General features: G+C 39.4%; 1 protein-coding gene across 1 annotated transcript in view; it reads left to right on the forward strand.

The window, feature by feature from the left end:
• Positions 1-15,508, forward strand: part of LOC128699576 (G kinase-anchoring protein 1) — a 105,779-nt gene that overhangs the window by 36,717 nt on the left and 53,554 nt on the right. Inside the window, exon 2 of the mRNA XM_070099433.1 lies at positions 12,663-12,860. Within this exon, the coding sequence (XP_069955534.1) occupies positions 12,663-12,860 (198 nt within the window). The remainder of the gene's footprint in view (positions 1-12,662; positions 12,861-15,508) is intronic.

The raw sequence follows: 15,508 nt of genomic DNA on the forward strand, positions 1-15,508 counted from the left end.
TGTATAAAGGCAAAGGGGATAAAAGAGAGTGCAAAAATTATAGGGGGATAAGTCTGTTGAGTATACCTGGCAAAGTGTATGGTAGAGTTATTATTGAAAAAATTAAGAGTAAGACGGAGAATAGGATAGCAGATGAACAAGGAGGCTTTAGGAAAGGTAGGGGGTGTGTGGACCAGGTGTTTACAGTGAAACATATAAGTGAACAGTATTTAGATAAGGCTAAAGAGGTCTTTGTGGCATTTATGGATTTGGAAAAGGCGTATGACAGGGTGGATAGGGGGGCAATGTGGCAGATGTTGCAGGTGTATGGTGTAGGAGGTAGGTTAGTGAAAGCAGTGAAGAGTTTTTACGAGGATAGTGAGGCTCAAGTTAGAGTATGTAGGAAAGAGGGAAATTATTTCCCAGTAAAAGTAGGCCTTAGACAAGGATGTGTGATGTCACCGTGGCTGTTTAGTATATTTATAGATGGGGTTGTAAGAGAAGTAAATGCGAGGGTCTTGGCAATAGGCATGGAGTTAAAAGATGAAGAATCACACATAAAGTGGGAGTTGTCACAGTTGCTCTTTGCTGATGACACTGTGCTCTTGGGAGATTCTGAAGAGAAGTTACAGAGATTGGTGGATGAATTTGGTAGGGTATGCAAAAGAAGAAAATTGAAAGTGAATACAGGAAAGAGTAAGGTTATGAGGATAACAAAAAGATTAGGTGATGAAAGATTGGATATCAGATTGGAGGGAGAGAGTATGGAGGAGGTGAATGTATTCAGATATTTGGGAGTGGACGTGTCAGCGGATGGGTCTATGAAAGATGAGGTGAATCATAGAATTGATGAGGGGAAAAGGGTGAGTGGTGCACTTAGGAGTCTGTGGAGACAAAGAACTTTGTCCTTGGAGGCAAAGAGGGGAATGTATGAGAGTATAGTTTTACCAACGCTCTTATATGGGTGTGAAGCATGGGTGATGAATGTTGCAGCGAGGAGAAGGCTGGAGGCAGTGGAGATGTTATGTCTGAGAGCAATGTGTGGTGTGAATATAATGCAGAGAATTCGTAGTTTGGAAGTTAGGAGGAGGTGCGGGATTACCAAAACTGTTGTCCACAGGGCTGAGGAAGGGTTGTTGAGGTGGTTCGGACATGTGGAGAGAATGGAGTGAAACAGAATAACTTCAAGAGTGTATCAGTCTGTAGTGGAAGGAAGGCGGGGTAGGGGTCGGCCTAGGAAAGGTTGGAGGGAGGGGGTAAAGGAGGTTTTGTGTGCGAGGGGCTTGGACTTTCAGCAGGCATGCGTGAGCGTGTTTGATAGGAGTGAATGGAGACAAATGGTTTTTAATACTTGACGTGCTGTTGGAGCGTGAGCAAAGTAACATTTATGAAGGGGTTCAGGGAAACCGGCAGGCCAGACTTGAGTCCTGGAGATGGGAAGTACAGTGCCTGCACTCTGAAGGAGGGGTGTCAATGTTGCAGTTTAAAAACTGTAGTGTAAAGCACCCTTCTGGCAAGACAGTGATGGAGTGAATGATGGTGAAAGTTTTTCTTTTTCGCGCCACCCTGCCTTGGTAGGAATCGGCCAGTGTGATAAAAAAAAAAAATAACTGTATTTAAGTGTATCTATGAGAGATATAGACAGACAGAGATATAGACAGACAGATTTAGACAGAGATATAGACATAGAAATTTAGACAGATAAAGACAGACAGAGAGATATAGACAGACAGAGGTATAGACAGATACAGACAGAGCCAGCCAAAGCCAGCCAGCCAGCCAAAGCCAGTTAGCCAGCCAAAGCCAACTAGCCAGCCAAAGTCAACCAGCCAAAGCCAGCCAGCCAACCCTCGCCTTGCCTCGCCTAACCCTACCTAACCTACCCTAACCTAACCCTACCTAACCTACCCTAACCTACCCTAACCTAACCTAACCTAACCTAACCTAACCTAACCTAACCTAACCTAACCTAACCTAACCTAACCTAACCTAACCTAACCTATGGTATTTGTGCATGGGGCTCAACCACATCTAATCACCTTAAGCCTTTAATAACCCAACAAAAAGCTGCTGTGCAATTGATTACCAACTCCTGCACTAGACAGCATACTCCATTGCTTTTTAAGCAAGGCTCTTAACCCTTTGATTGTTTCGGTCGTATATTCATGTACGTCTTACGAGCCAGTGTTTCTGACGTATTAATACTTCAAAATTCTAGTGGCTTCAAATCAAGTGGGAGAAAGCTGGAAGGCTCACGTGTGAGAGAATGGGTCTGTGTGGTTATTGTGTGCAGTATAAAAAAAATCCTGCAGCACACAGTGCATAATATTAAAAAAAAACTCTTGACTGTGTTTTCGGATTAAAATGCTGATTTTGAGGTATATTTTCATATAGTATTTATGGTTGTATTTTAGTTTTCTTGGTTTCATTTGATAGAATGGAAGACATATTACAGAAATGGCGCTGATTTTGATTAGTTTCACAATGAAAAGGATCTTGAAATTGAGCTTAGAGTAGTGGAAATGTTAAATTTTTGCCGATTTTCAAGAGTAAACAAATCACGCCATGCATCCAATGCACGTCAACTGGTGGGTCTAATATTCTTTCATAAGTGCGCTGATATTATTTATACCATTTTTACAATAATGCAGTAGTTTGCATAACAGTAAATCTTCTATTTTTTGTGAGAATAATAATTCAAAATGGAAAGCAAAAGTAATGTAAGAGGGGCCTGGAGATGTGACTAATGAACAGAGAAAATGTTATTTGACTGCCAGGAATGTCTGTCTTGTTTATTCTGAACTCTATTTTGATATTGGCATCTTTTGAAATTTGTGTGGCATTGGCCAAATGGCCAATTTCTAACCACTTTATTGAGTGGTTGAAATTGGTAAATGGCCGGTTTCTTGTGCTCAATTGATAGAACAAATGGAGTTATAGCAAAATCACTATGATTTTAGTTGACTGGAACATTGGAATTGGCCGAAAATAGAACTTGAAGTGGGCGAAATTGCCAATGCATAAATATCGTAGAGACCGCTAACTTTGCCAGAGCATAATTCCGTAAGTTTTCCATCAAATTTCATGACCTTTGGTGTCATTACAATTGGAATAAGATCCTCTATCACATCATAAGTTTTTTTTTTTTTTTTTTTTTTTTTTTTTTTTGTTTTTTTTTTTTTACTTTTTCGGTGGTCTCGACCCTCAAAGAGTTAATGTAGGGCGAGAGGCGAGTAGTGCTTATTTGTAGGAAGTCAGGTGTAGGTAGCCAGTAGATGTAGGTATGTAGACCGCCTGAGCTACATACCTACATAGCTACATGATTTTTAATGCGGCCCAGATCCATATTACTGTATTACCATCGACATGTTCGCTGAGTTTAATTGTTTCAAACAACTATCTTTAGATGCCATTATAAACAAAGGGAGAAGTAACGATTAATTCATGCTGAGAATTGTAAACAAAAGCATTATGTATTAAGGGGGGTGACTGGGCCAATGCAGATTCATACACATTTTCTCGGGTGCTGGACCAGAGAAAATGCAGTGTTTTCCCTCCACCCAACTACCACCCATCCATAGCATATAAGCATTGCATGTTTATATGTTATGTAACGTGTTTCTTATATAATTTTAAAGAAAATATCATAGATTAATGAAAAGGTCTATATTAACGTAAAATAAGACATTTAACCCCTTGACTGTCGCAACCCCCAATCTTGAGGTGTCTCCTGGTGTCACAAAATTTAAAAAAAAAAAAAAAATATTTTTTCTTATGAAATGATAGAGAATCTTTTCCCGATTGTAATGACACACACAAAAAAAAATTTGATGGAAAACTGATGGAATTACGCTCTCGCGAAGTTAGCAACCTCAGCGATATTTACAAATCGGCGATTTCGCTCACTTTGAGCCCTATTTTCGGCTAATTCCATTACTCCAGTCGACCAAACTCATAGCTATTTCTTTAGAACTCTGTTTTTTCTATCGATTGAGTACAAGAAACTGCTCATTTACCAATTTCAACTACCCAATAACGTGGTCAGAAATTTGCATTTTGGCCAATTTCACGAAAATAAAAAAATATGACAATTTCAAAATAAGGTCCAGAATGAACAATGCAGACATTCCTGGCTCTAAAATAACATTTTCTTTGTTCATCAGTCATGTCTCCAGGCCCCTCTGATATTACTCTTGCTTTCTATTTTGAATTTTTATTCAGATAAAAAATAGAAGATTTACTGTTATGCAGACTACTGCAATACTGTAATAATTGTACAAATAATGTCAACCCATTCATGACTGCATATTAGAATGGCTAGTTGGACATTTATTGGACAATGACATTATTTGTTTACTTTTGAACATCAGCAAAAATCAAACATTTCCCCTATTTTGAGCTCCATTTCCAGGTTCTTTTTATAGTAAAACCAATCAAAATAACCTATATTTCTATAATATTTTTTCCATTCTATCAAGTGAGACCAAGAAAACGAGAATACAACAATAAATACTATACGAAAATAGAACACAAAATCGGCATTTTAATTAAAAAAAACAGTTGGAGTTTTTTTTTTCTCATTATGCACTGTGTGCTCCAGGATTTTTTTTATATGGTGCACACTGACCACACAGACCCATTCTCTCACATGTGGGCCTACCAGCTTTCTCCTGCTTGATTTGAAGCCGCTAGAATTTATGAGTATATGTACATCAAACACGGTACCTCGTAAGACGTATATATACAACCAAAACAATCAAAGGGTTAATGTGCCCAAGAGTGATTATCAGTATTACGTAATGTTTTCTCTCTGCCCAGCAACCACCCCGCCATAGCATATAAACATTACAGTGGACTCCCGGTTTATGATATTATTTCATTCCAGAAGTATGTTCAGGTGCCATTACTGAATGAATTTGTTCCCATAAGGAATATTGTGAATTAGATTAGTCCATTTCAGACCCCCAAACATACACGTGCAAACGCACTTACATAAATACACTTACATAATTGGTCGCATTGGGAGCTGATCGTAAAGTGGGGGTCCACTGTACTATTTATTTTATTTTATTAACACAGTAGCCGATTCCCACCAAGGCAGGGTGGCCCGAAAAAGAAAAACTCTCACCATCATTCACTCCATCACTGTCTTGCCAGAAGGGTGCTTTACACTACAGTTTTTAAACTGCAACTTTAACACCCCTCCTTCAGAGTGCAGGCACTGTACTTCCCATCTCCAGGACTCAAGTCCGACCTGCCAGTTTCCCTGAATCCCTTCATCAATGTTACTTTACTCACACTCCAACAGCACGTCAAGTATTAAAAACCATTTGTCTCCATTCACTCCTATCAAACATGCTCACGCATGCCCGCTGGAAGTCCAAACCCCTCGCACACGAAACCTCCTTTACCCCCTCCCTCCAACCTTTTCTAGGCCGACCCCTACCCCGCCTTCCTTCCACTACAGACTGATACACTCTTGAAGTCATTCTGTTTTGCTTCATTCTCTCTACATGTCCGAACCACCTCAACAACCCTTCCTCAGCCCTCTAGACAACAGTTTTGGTAATCCCGCACCTCCTTCTAACTTCCAAACTATGAATTCTCTGCTAAATATATTCACACCACACATTGCCCTCAGACATGACATCTCCACTGCCTCCAGCCTTCTCCTCGCTGCAACGTTCATCACCCATGCTTCACACCCATATAAGAGCGTTGGTAAAACTATACTTTCATACATTCCCCTCTTTGCCTCCAAGGACAAAGTTCTTTGTCTCCACAGACTCCTAAGTGCACCGCTCACCCCTTTTCCCCTCATCAACATAGCATGTTTATATGCTATGTAATGTGTTTCTTATATAATTTTGAAGAAAATATCATAGATGGATTAATGAAAGTGTCTATAGTAATGTAAAATAAGATATTTATTGTGCACATGAGTGATTATTATTTCATATTACAGTGTCATTACTATGGCATTTAGACTAGAGGGACACTCTTAGTGAACGAGTAACAAAAGCAGACTGAGTCACGAATGTATGAGCGGCTGTGTCCCGTGGGCAGTCGGACGCACGTGGTATGGACGATTTCCGAGCAGATGTATGAAAACTAGTTGTTGGTGTTCCTAATTTGAGTTATCCTTGACCATAGTCGAAGCAGTGGTGGATAATTGGAATTTTTTTGTACACTATCCAGGTCAGCAATTTTGCCTGCCTTGAACAAGGGGGCATTTAGTGTACAGCAGTATTCCAGCCTAGAGTGAACAAGCAATTTGAAGAGAATCATCATGGGCTTGGTGTCCCTAGTTTTGAAAGTTCTCATTATCCATCCTATCATTTTCCTAGCAGATGCAGTAGATACTTTGTTGTGGTCTTTGAAGGCAAGATTCTCTGACATTATCACTCCCAGGTTCTTCACATTACTTTTTTGCTCTACTGTATAGTTAGAATTTGTTGTATACCCTGACATGGTTTTAATTTCCTCAAGTTTTCCATATATGAATAGTTGAAATTTTTCTTCAGTGAACTTCATACTGTTTTGAGTGGGCCAATCGAAGATTTGGTTGATGTCTGCTTGGAGTCTTGAGGTGTCTTTGATGGAGGTCACTGTCATGGCAATCTAGGTGTCATCCACAAAGGAAGACACAGAGCTATGGCTTGCATCTCTGTCTATGTCAGATATGAGGATGAGGAATAGAATGGGAGTGAGTACTGTGCCTTGTGGAACAGAGCTTTTCACCATAGCTGCTCAGACTTTACTCTGTTTACTATTACTCTTTGTGTTCTATTTGTCAGGAAGTTATAGATCCATCTTCCAACTTTTCCTATTATTCCTTTATCACGCATTTTGTGCACTATTACACCATGGTCACAATTGTTGAAAGCTTTTGCAAAGTCTGTGTATACTACATCAGTATTTTGTTTATCCTCTACAGCATCTAGGACCTTGCCATAGTGGCCCAGTAGCTGGGACAGGCAAGTGCGACCTGCTTTAAACCCATGTTGCTGTGGGTTGTGTAACTGATGGTTGTCTAAGTGGTTGGTGATTTTGCTTTTTAGAACCTTTCAAATACAGTGGACCCCCGCTTAACGATCACCTCCCAATGCGACCAATTATGTAAGTGTATTTATGTAAGTGCGTTTGTACGTGTATGTTTGGGGGTCTGAAATGGACTAATCTACTTCACAATATTCCTTATGGGAACAAATTCGTTTACCGGGGGTCCACTGTATTTTTATGATAATGCTATCGGTCTGTAGGTCTTTGCAATTACTTTACTGCTTCCTTTGTAGTGTGGGGCTTTGTCTGTTGTTTTTAGTGAGTGTGAGATGACCCCTGTGTCCATGCTACCTCTCCATGGAATGCTGAAGGCACGCGACGGTCCTCTTGCAGTTCTTGATGAAAACGGAGTTCCAAGAGTCTGGGCCTGGGGCAGAGTGCATGGGCATGTCATTTATTGCCTTTTCAAAGTCTTGTGGTGTTAGGATAACATCTGAGATTTTTGAGATGGCCAAATTTTGGGTGTCGTTCATAAAGAAATCATTTGGATTGTCGACCCTTACTCTGGGCAGCGGCTCGCTGAACACTGAATTGTATTGGAACTTTAGAATCTCACTCATTTCTTGGCTGCCATTTGTGTACGTCCCATCTCGCCTAAGCAGGGGCCCAATACTGTGTTTTGTTTTTCCTTTAGATTTGGCCTAAGAGAAGAATTTTTTTTTTCAATTTCCCTTTTGGCTTTTAGCTCTTCCTGTGATTCTTGTCTCCCGTAAGATTCCTTCAGCTTAAATTTGATATTTGCAATTTCTCTGACCAGTGCCTCCCTTCGTATTTTAGATATACTGGCCCCTCTCAGAAGCTCTGTGACTCTTCACCTTCATCTGCATAGGGAGTCTCTCTCTATTGTTTGCATCTTCTCTTTCTTTTTCTTAATGGAATGTGCCTTGAACAGATCTCAAGAATCACAGAGTACATTTTTTCTAGGCAAAGGTTCAGATCCATGTTGTTTAGGATACCTTCCCAGCTTGTTTCGTTTAGGACATGGTTGACTTGTTCCCATTGTATGTTTTTGTTATTGAAGTTGAATTTTGTGAAGACATCCTCGTGACTGATCACATTTTGCTGGTCAGGAGCCCTGTGCATACATATCTGTACCTCTATTATGTTGTGATCTAGTGTATTGTCTTTGATACAGTTGTATTATGTGTCAGATCATCGTTGTTAGTGAAGTTGAGGTCCAGCATATTTTCTAGTCTTTTAGGCTCTAGTATATACTGGTTTAAGGTATATACTTTAAGGTATATACCCAGGAGGCAGCTGCCTCCTGGGGTGATCTCTGCTAAAATATTATTTGCTACACTCCTCCATTTTAGGTGTCTCAAGTTGAAATCTCCCAGTAGTAAGATGTTTGGGACAGGAGTTGGGAGATTTTACGGACAGTCATCAATTTTCTAAAGCTGCTACCGGAATTGCTGGGAAGTTGCATCTGGAGGCTTGTATACAACCACAATGTCAAAGTTTTGGTTTTCAATCTTTACTGCCAAAACTTCCAACTTCACTGTTGAAGTTTGTCATTTTCCTGGCTAGTAAAAAATCGTGGAACGGTTGAGGTACTTCAAGCCAGGGCAAGTGAATGAAGAATAGATTTTATTTCTTTGTAAACGTTACAGTGTGTAATTATAATTTTGGTTTGTTAAGTGCAGAGAAAGCCACTATCATGCTAAGGCATATCGGACAGACTAATCTTAGTACATAATAACTACTTAAATCTGGACAAGATAAGAGTGGTTAACTTTTTAATAAATCTTTATTTAACCCGTAAACGGTCCAAACATATACATGTATATACGTTTTTACCGCTAGTGCCCCAAATGTATATATACGTTTTATTTTTCCTGCCTTCAAATTTCGCACGATTGGCCTGAGATGCCTTGTCAGCATAGAATGGGTCCTAACACTCAGTGTGTGCAGTATTAAAAAAATCTGGGACCACTTAGTACCAGTAAAAGTAGGCCTTAGACAAGGATGTGTGATGTCACCGTGGTTGTTTAATATATTTATAGATGGGGTTGTAAGAGAAGTAAATGTGAGGGGTCTTGTCAAGAGGCGTGGAGTTAAAAGATAAAGAATCACACATAAAGTGGGAGTTGTCACAGTTGCTCTTTGCTGATGACACTGTGCTCTTGGGAGATTCTGAAGAGAAGTTGCAGAGGTTGGTGGATGAATTTGGTAGGGTATGCAAAAGAAGAAAATTAAAAGTGAATACAAGAAAGAGTAAGGTTATGAGGATAACAAAAAGATTAGGTGATGAAAGATTGGATATCAGATTGGAGGGACAGAGTATGGAGGAGGTGAATGTATTCAGATATTTGGGAGTGGACGTGTCAGCGGATGGGTCTATGAAAGATGAGGTGAATCATAGAATTGATGAGGGGAAAAGGGTGAGCGGTGCACTTAGGAGTCTGTGGAGACAAAGAACTTTGTCCTTGGAGGCAAAGAGGGGAGTGTATGAGAGTATAGTTTTACCAACGCTCTTATATGGGTGTGAAGCATGGGTGATGAATGTTGCAGTGAGCAGGCTGGAGGCAGTGGAGATGTCATGTCTGAGGGCAATGTGTGGTGTGAATATAATGCAGAGAATTCGTAGTTTGAAAGTTTGGAGGAGGTGCAGGACTACCAAAACTGTTGTCCAGAGGGCTGAGGAAGGGTTGTTGAAGTGGTTCGGACATGTAGAGAGAATGGAGCAAAACAGAATGACTTCAAGAGTGTATCAGTCTGTAGTGGAAGGAAGGCGGGGTAGGGGTCGGCCTAGGAAAGGTTGGAGGGAGGGGGTAAAGGAGGTTTTGTGTGCGAGGGGCTTGGACTTCCAGCAGGCATGTGTGAGCGTGTTTGATAGGAGTGAATGGAGACAAATGGTTTTTAATACTTGATGTGCTGTTGGAGTGTGAGCAAGGTAACATTTATGAAGGGGTTCAGGGAAACCGGCAGACTGGACTTGAGTCCTGGAGATGGGAAGTACGGTGCCTGCACTCTGAAGGAGGGGTGTTAATGTTGCAGTTTAAAAACTGTAGTGTAAAGCACCCTTCTGGCAAGACAGTGATGGAGTGAATGATGGTGAAAGTTTTAATTTTTTTTTTTTGGCCACCCTGCCTTGGTGGGAATCGGCCAGTGTGTTAATAATAATACGTCAAAAACACTGGCTTATGAGTCGTATATATACGACTGAAACAGTCTAAGTGTTAAGCATACTATTTGTAAACTAGGGGCTGTTTAGTCTCTTTTTTGAGATTTGCTTTGGTTTCATTGGACAATGTTTATTGTAGAGGTTATGGGTTTTGTATAGGAATATGTTGACACATTCATCAGTATTGTGGCAGTCAACTAACTCGCCCAGCTAGTCAGTGTTATGTAGGGCAGTAATATATGTTCACGAATGTGCTGATATTATTTATACAATTATTACAATATTGCATAAAAGTAATTCTTCTATTTTTTGGTGTAAATAAAAATTCTTTATGTGAATAAAGAGTCAAAATAGAATTAATCTGTAAAGACTGGAAACATAACTAATTAAAAGAGGAAATGTTGTTTTAGTGCCAGGAATGTCTGCATTGTTTATTCTGGACCCTATTTTCACATTAGAATATTTTGAATTTTGTGTTAAATTGGCCAAATAACCAATTTCTGATCACTTTATTGGGTAGTTGAAATGGTTAATTGGGCAGTGTCTTGTGCTCAGTCGATAAAATAGTGAAATTGCTAAGAATTTGGCTTACCAGAATAATGTAATTGGCCTAAAATAGGAGTCAAAGTGGGCAAAATCGCTGAAGTGTAAATATCGCTGACGCAGTAAAAGTCACAGTAGTGTAATTTTGTCAGTTTTCCATCAAATTTTGTACTTTTTGTTTTATTAACTTCAGGAAAAGATTCTCTACCATTTCATAAGAAAAAAATAAAATTTTTTTTTTTTTAAATTCTGGGACCCCTGTGGGCAAGACGGGTTAAAGGGTTAAGGGTTAAGGGTTAAGGACGGTGTTCCGTTCCCAAGACCACATCAGTAAATGAATTTATCGCTAAGTGAGGAGCATACTATAATGGTAGTGGGTTTGTGTCAACTGACGTTGATATTGTTTTAGTGTCACCTTTGCACCACTATAACATTTTTAGTATACAGTGGTACCTTGAGATACAAGCAGCTCCCAACTCGAACAATTATGTAAGTGTATTTTCGTAAGTGCTTTTGTAAGTGTATTTTTTTGGGGTCTAAAACAGATTAATCTAATTTTCATCATTCCTTCTGGTAACATATTCGTTCAGTATCGGCACTCAAACAGCATTCTGGAATGAATTAAGCTCGTAACTCAAGGTACCACTGTATTATTGAATGTTTATACAGTAGTGTACTGTATGTTGAAATAAACAAAATAGAGGAAATCAGCTGTAATATACATTTTTTAGGTATAAACACTAGTCAAAGAGCCCGTCATAAGCCCGATGCGTTGGTAAACGAGTACGTCACTAAGTGAGGAGAGGCTGTGATTGAAAGAATGTGCTACACCTGTAGGGGAATGGGAGGCACTGAAATTCACTTCCAATATAAGTCCAGACCCTTGGATCAAGAACCCTCCATCACGTCTCTTTATATTACCCAAAAACATGATGGGGTGATGAAAACGTCCAAAATTGTTTGATAAACACACTGAGTCACTCATTACTTCCTGACAACAACTGTAGTTACTGTACCTTTTACTCTACCTGTGAAAGGTTTTGAGAGTTTTGCTACTCCCTTACCCAGGTTCTGGCCTTGCTTATCTGCTGCTTGCCTGATTAACCAGTCTGTTGCTGTTGGCAGGCCCCTGGCACATATATCAATCGCAGCCTGGTTGATCTGGCATCTGGTAGAGGTACTTGTCCAGTTTCCTTCTGAAGTCTCTACACTTGTCTTCGCAGTGTTTCCGATATCTTCTGATAGAATGTTAAGTTATTTGCACAACAGGAGGATAACACGGGGTGATATTAGGACTTCCCAGGAACATTGAACCTACTAGTAGGCCTAGCAGTAATCCTTGGCATCACATAGAGAACAAACATGTTGTTTTGAAACCAGACTAAATGGTCTGTGATTCTTGGAACCATTTAGAGAACTAACATATTACAGTGGTACCTTGGGATATGAATTTATTTTGTTCCAGAAGGCTGTTCGAGTGCCGATACTGAATGAATTTGTTCCCGTAAGGAATAATGTAAATTAGGTTAATCCTTTTCAGACCCCCAAAAATACACATACAAAAGCACTTACATAAATACACTTACATAATTGTTCGAGTTGTGAGCTGTTCATATCCCGTGGTACCACTGTACATTAAAACCAAACTGTACAGTCCTTGAATAATATTTATTTCTCAAACATAGGATATGTTCTTTACTAATATCAGTCTATTGAATGAGTGATGGTAAATGTCCTTCCCTCATTGGGTCATCATTCCTTGCTGGAAAATGGCCAACGTGGCGTTAAAAATAAAAGGCATTTCTTCAATAATATTAAATTTCCATTTTCTAATAAACAATACAGATGAACAGTACCTCAAAACTGGTCTTAAAATTTCTGTGACCCTTATGGGTTAAGTGCTTAGTTTTGATTGCAATAATTAAAATTTCTAATATAGAAATTTAATTTTCAGTTCATTCGTGAGGAGAACGAACGATGCCTCAAAGAAGCACTAATGTTATCCAAACTCGATTTCGAAGAGAAGAAAAAGTTTTACCAACAGATGAAGAAAGAGCAGGCAGAGGAGGGCAAGGGAGGAAAGGTTAAAAAGAAGAAAGATAAGCCATTAACAATGTCCTTAGATCAGTTCAACAATCTCCGCCCAGACCAGGTACACCTCTCACTCAACCTTTGTTATTGTCTTCTTTAATATCAACAATATCTGCCCAGACCAGGTACACCTCTCACTCAACCTTTGTTATTGTCTTCTTTAATATCAACAATATCCGCCCAGACCAGGTACACCTCTTACGCAACCTTTGTTACCGTCGTCTTTAATATCAACAATATCTGTCCAGACCAGGTACACCTCTCACTCAACCTTTGTTATTGTCTTCTTTATTGTTGGTCCCGTAGTACTACACTTTGAGCTTAGCTCACTCAGATAAGTTGTGAGCACCATGTGGGGAATTTTCATGTGATTATACATGACTAAAAGGGGTTACTTATCTGAATGGTCGACAGCACAGATTTCCAGCAGCTGCATCCTGTAAATCTCCTTCTAATGTCAGCTGTTTGTTTCCCATAGGGGCTGTTGATGATGAGTAACTGGGGTTAAATCTTCACCCTGGAATATTGTGGGTTACTCGTACCTGTTGTTGGGTTTTCACCTGTGCTTGACCTAGATGAGGTCAGCTCTAATCAGCTTGTGCTGGCCTATGCACTGTAGCACATATGGGTGGATACAAGTGAGTATAGGACCTACCTTACTCATATAATGAACTTGTGGTGTTGATTGCACTTAGAACATTATTGGTATCTTGATCAAGGTGAAGATGGCTGGCTTGAGTCACTCAGGAATGTTTCTTGTGCTCACATCACTCCAGTACACTTCACTGTCTCTTCACTTCACACGTTCATGAGTTCATCTTGTTAATTATATTCGTGGAAACTGTCCACAGTAGGGAGAGAGTTAATAACGCTATCTTTACTTCAGTTCTCCCTGTTATTCAAGAGAACGACACGGAAAATGTGTATTGGCACTAGATACACTTGTGTTTGTAGTTCTTGTTCTTGGAAATTGTCATTATAAGAATTCATGAACGCAGGATAACCCGAGATGCGACCAACACTGTCTCTTTGTTTCATATTATTATAGTCTGCAGGCCTGGTACATGTTCACTGGTTGAAGACTTATTGCAATCTGAAGCCCCAGTTCTGCATGCCCCTCCACCAAGAAGAATTTTGCTGACACGGTGTAGACTTGTCCGTGCCAGTTTTGCAACAGGATAGAACTTAGGATTACTGTTTCCCTTGATTGTGGTTGCATGCTGTAGGAAAACATTCCCCCAACTTCATCATCAAGTTGGGTGCAATTTATTTTGGATTTTTAATGGTCTGGGGAACCAGCACTTCTCCGAGACTTCCACTTGTATGCACAAGCGAGCAGATATTCTCATTATGAGAGGCATGTCTTATGACATCTTATGCTCTAACACATTTCTAATTAAATACATGTATGCTGAACTGTTTCATATGGGGATGTGAAAACAAGGAAGGTAGATTGTTCTCATTCCCCCTTTGAGAGGACTACCCTCTTTTGAGAAGGGGATAATGCCTCATTCATAAACTGGAAAATTTTCTCCACACACCATGTAAAAAAAATTCTTTGACCATGTTTTTGGTTTAAAACAACAACTTTGTGGTGTATTTTTGTGTGGTTTTTATGGTTATATTCTTAGTTTCTTGGTCTCTTTTGATAGAATGGAAGATATTTTACAGATATAGAGATTGGTTTCTGGACTGAAAGTAGCTTCAAATTGAGCTCAAAGTAGCAGAAATGTTCGATTTTTACTGATATTCCAGAGTGCACAAATGACGTCAGTTGTCTAATGCATGTCTAATTGGCCAGTCTAATATGCATTTAGGAATGCACTGACATTATTTATACAGTTATCACAATAAAACAGTAGTCTGCATAACAGTAAATCTTCTATTTTTTGTGTGAATAAAGATTCAAAATGGAAATCAAGCATAATATAAGAGGAGCCTGAAGATGTGACTAATGAACAGAGAAAATGGTTTTAGTGCCAGGAATGTCTACATTGTTTTTTGGATCTTATTTTTAAATTGGCAATTTTTGAATTGTGTGTGAAATTGGCCAAATTTCCTGATGACTTTATTGGCTAATTCAGAAAGGTAAATGAGTAGTTTTTTGTACTCAGTCAATAGAAAAGAAGGAATACTAGTAAAATAGCTATGAGTTTGGTAGACTGGGACAATGTGGGGTGCAAAGTGGGCGAAATTTCTGATGTGTAACTATCACCGTAACCGCTAACTTTGCTAGAGCATAATTCTGTAAGTTTCCATCAAATTGTGTACTTTTGGTTTCATTTACCTTTAGAAAAAGATTCTCTGTCATTTCACAATTTTTTTTTTTTTTTAATTTGACCCTGAGTGCAAGTTTGAGATCAGGGGTCTCGACCCTGAAAAGGTTAACCCTTTGAGGGTCCAGACCCCTGGTCTGAAACTTGTCCACAGGGTCCAAAAACTCTCCCCCATCCCCCTCAATATTAACCCTTAAACGGTCCAAACATATATATACGTTCACTCGCGCAGCGCCCCGAATATTTTAGAAAAAAAAAAAGAGCACATTTTTTTTTAAGTATTATTGAATAAAAAAAAAATTTAGGGTCAGTACTTACCGAGATATGAGGTCGCGAAGTTGGCACTTGGCAATCACCTGACGACAACATGGAGCGCTGCCGCTTGTAGAAATTCTACACATTTGCCGTTTTCTTCCAATTTTTTTTTTTTTAT

Source organism: Cherax quadricarinatus, chromosome 67 (genome assembly GCF_038502225.1).
Source record: "Cherax quadricarinatus isolate ZL_2023a chromosome 67, ASM3850222v1, whole genome shotgun sequence".
NCBI lineage: Eukaryota > Metazoa > Arthropoda > Malacostraca > Decapoda > Parastacidae > Cherax > Cherax quadricarinatus.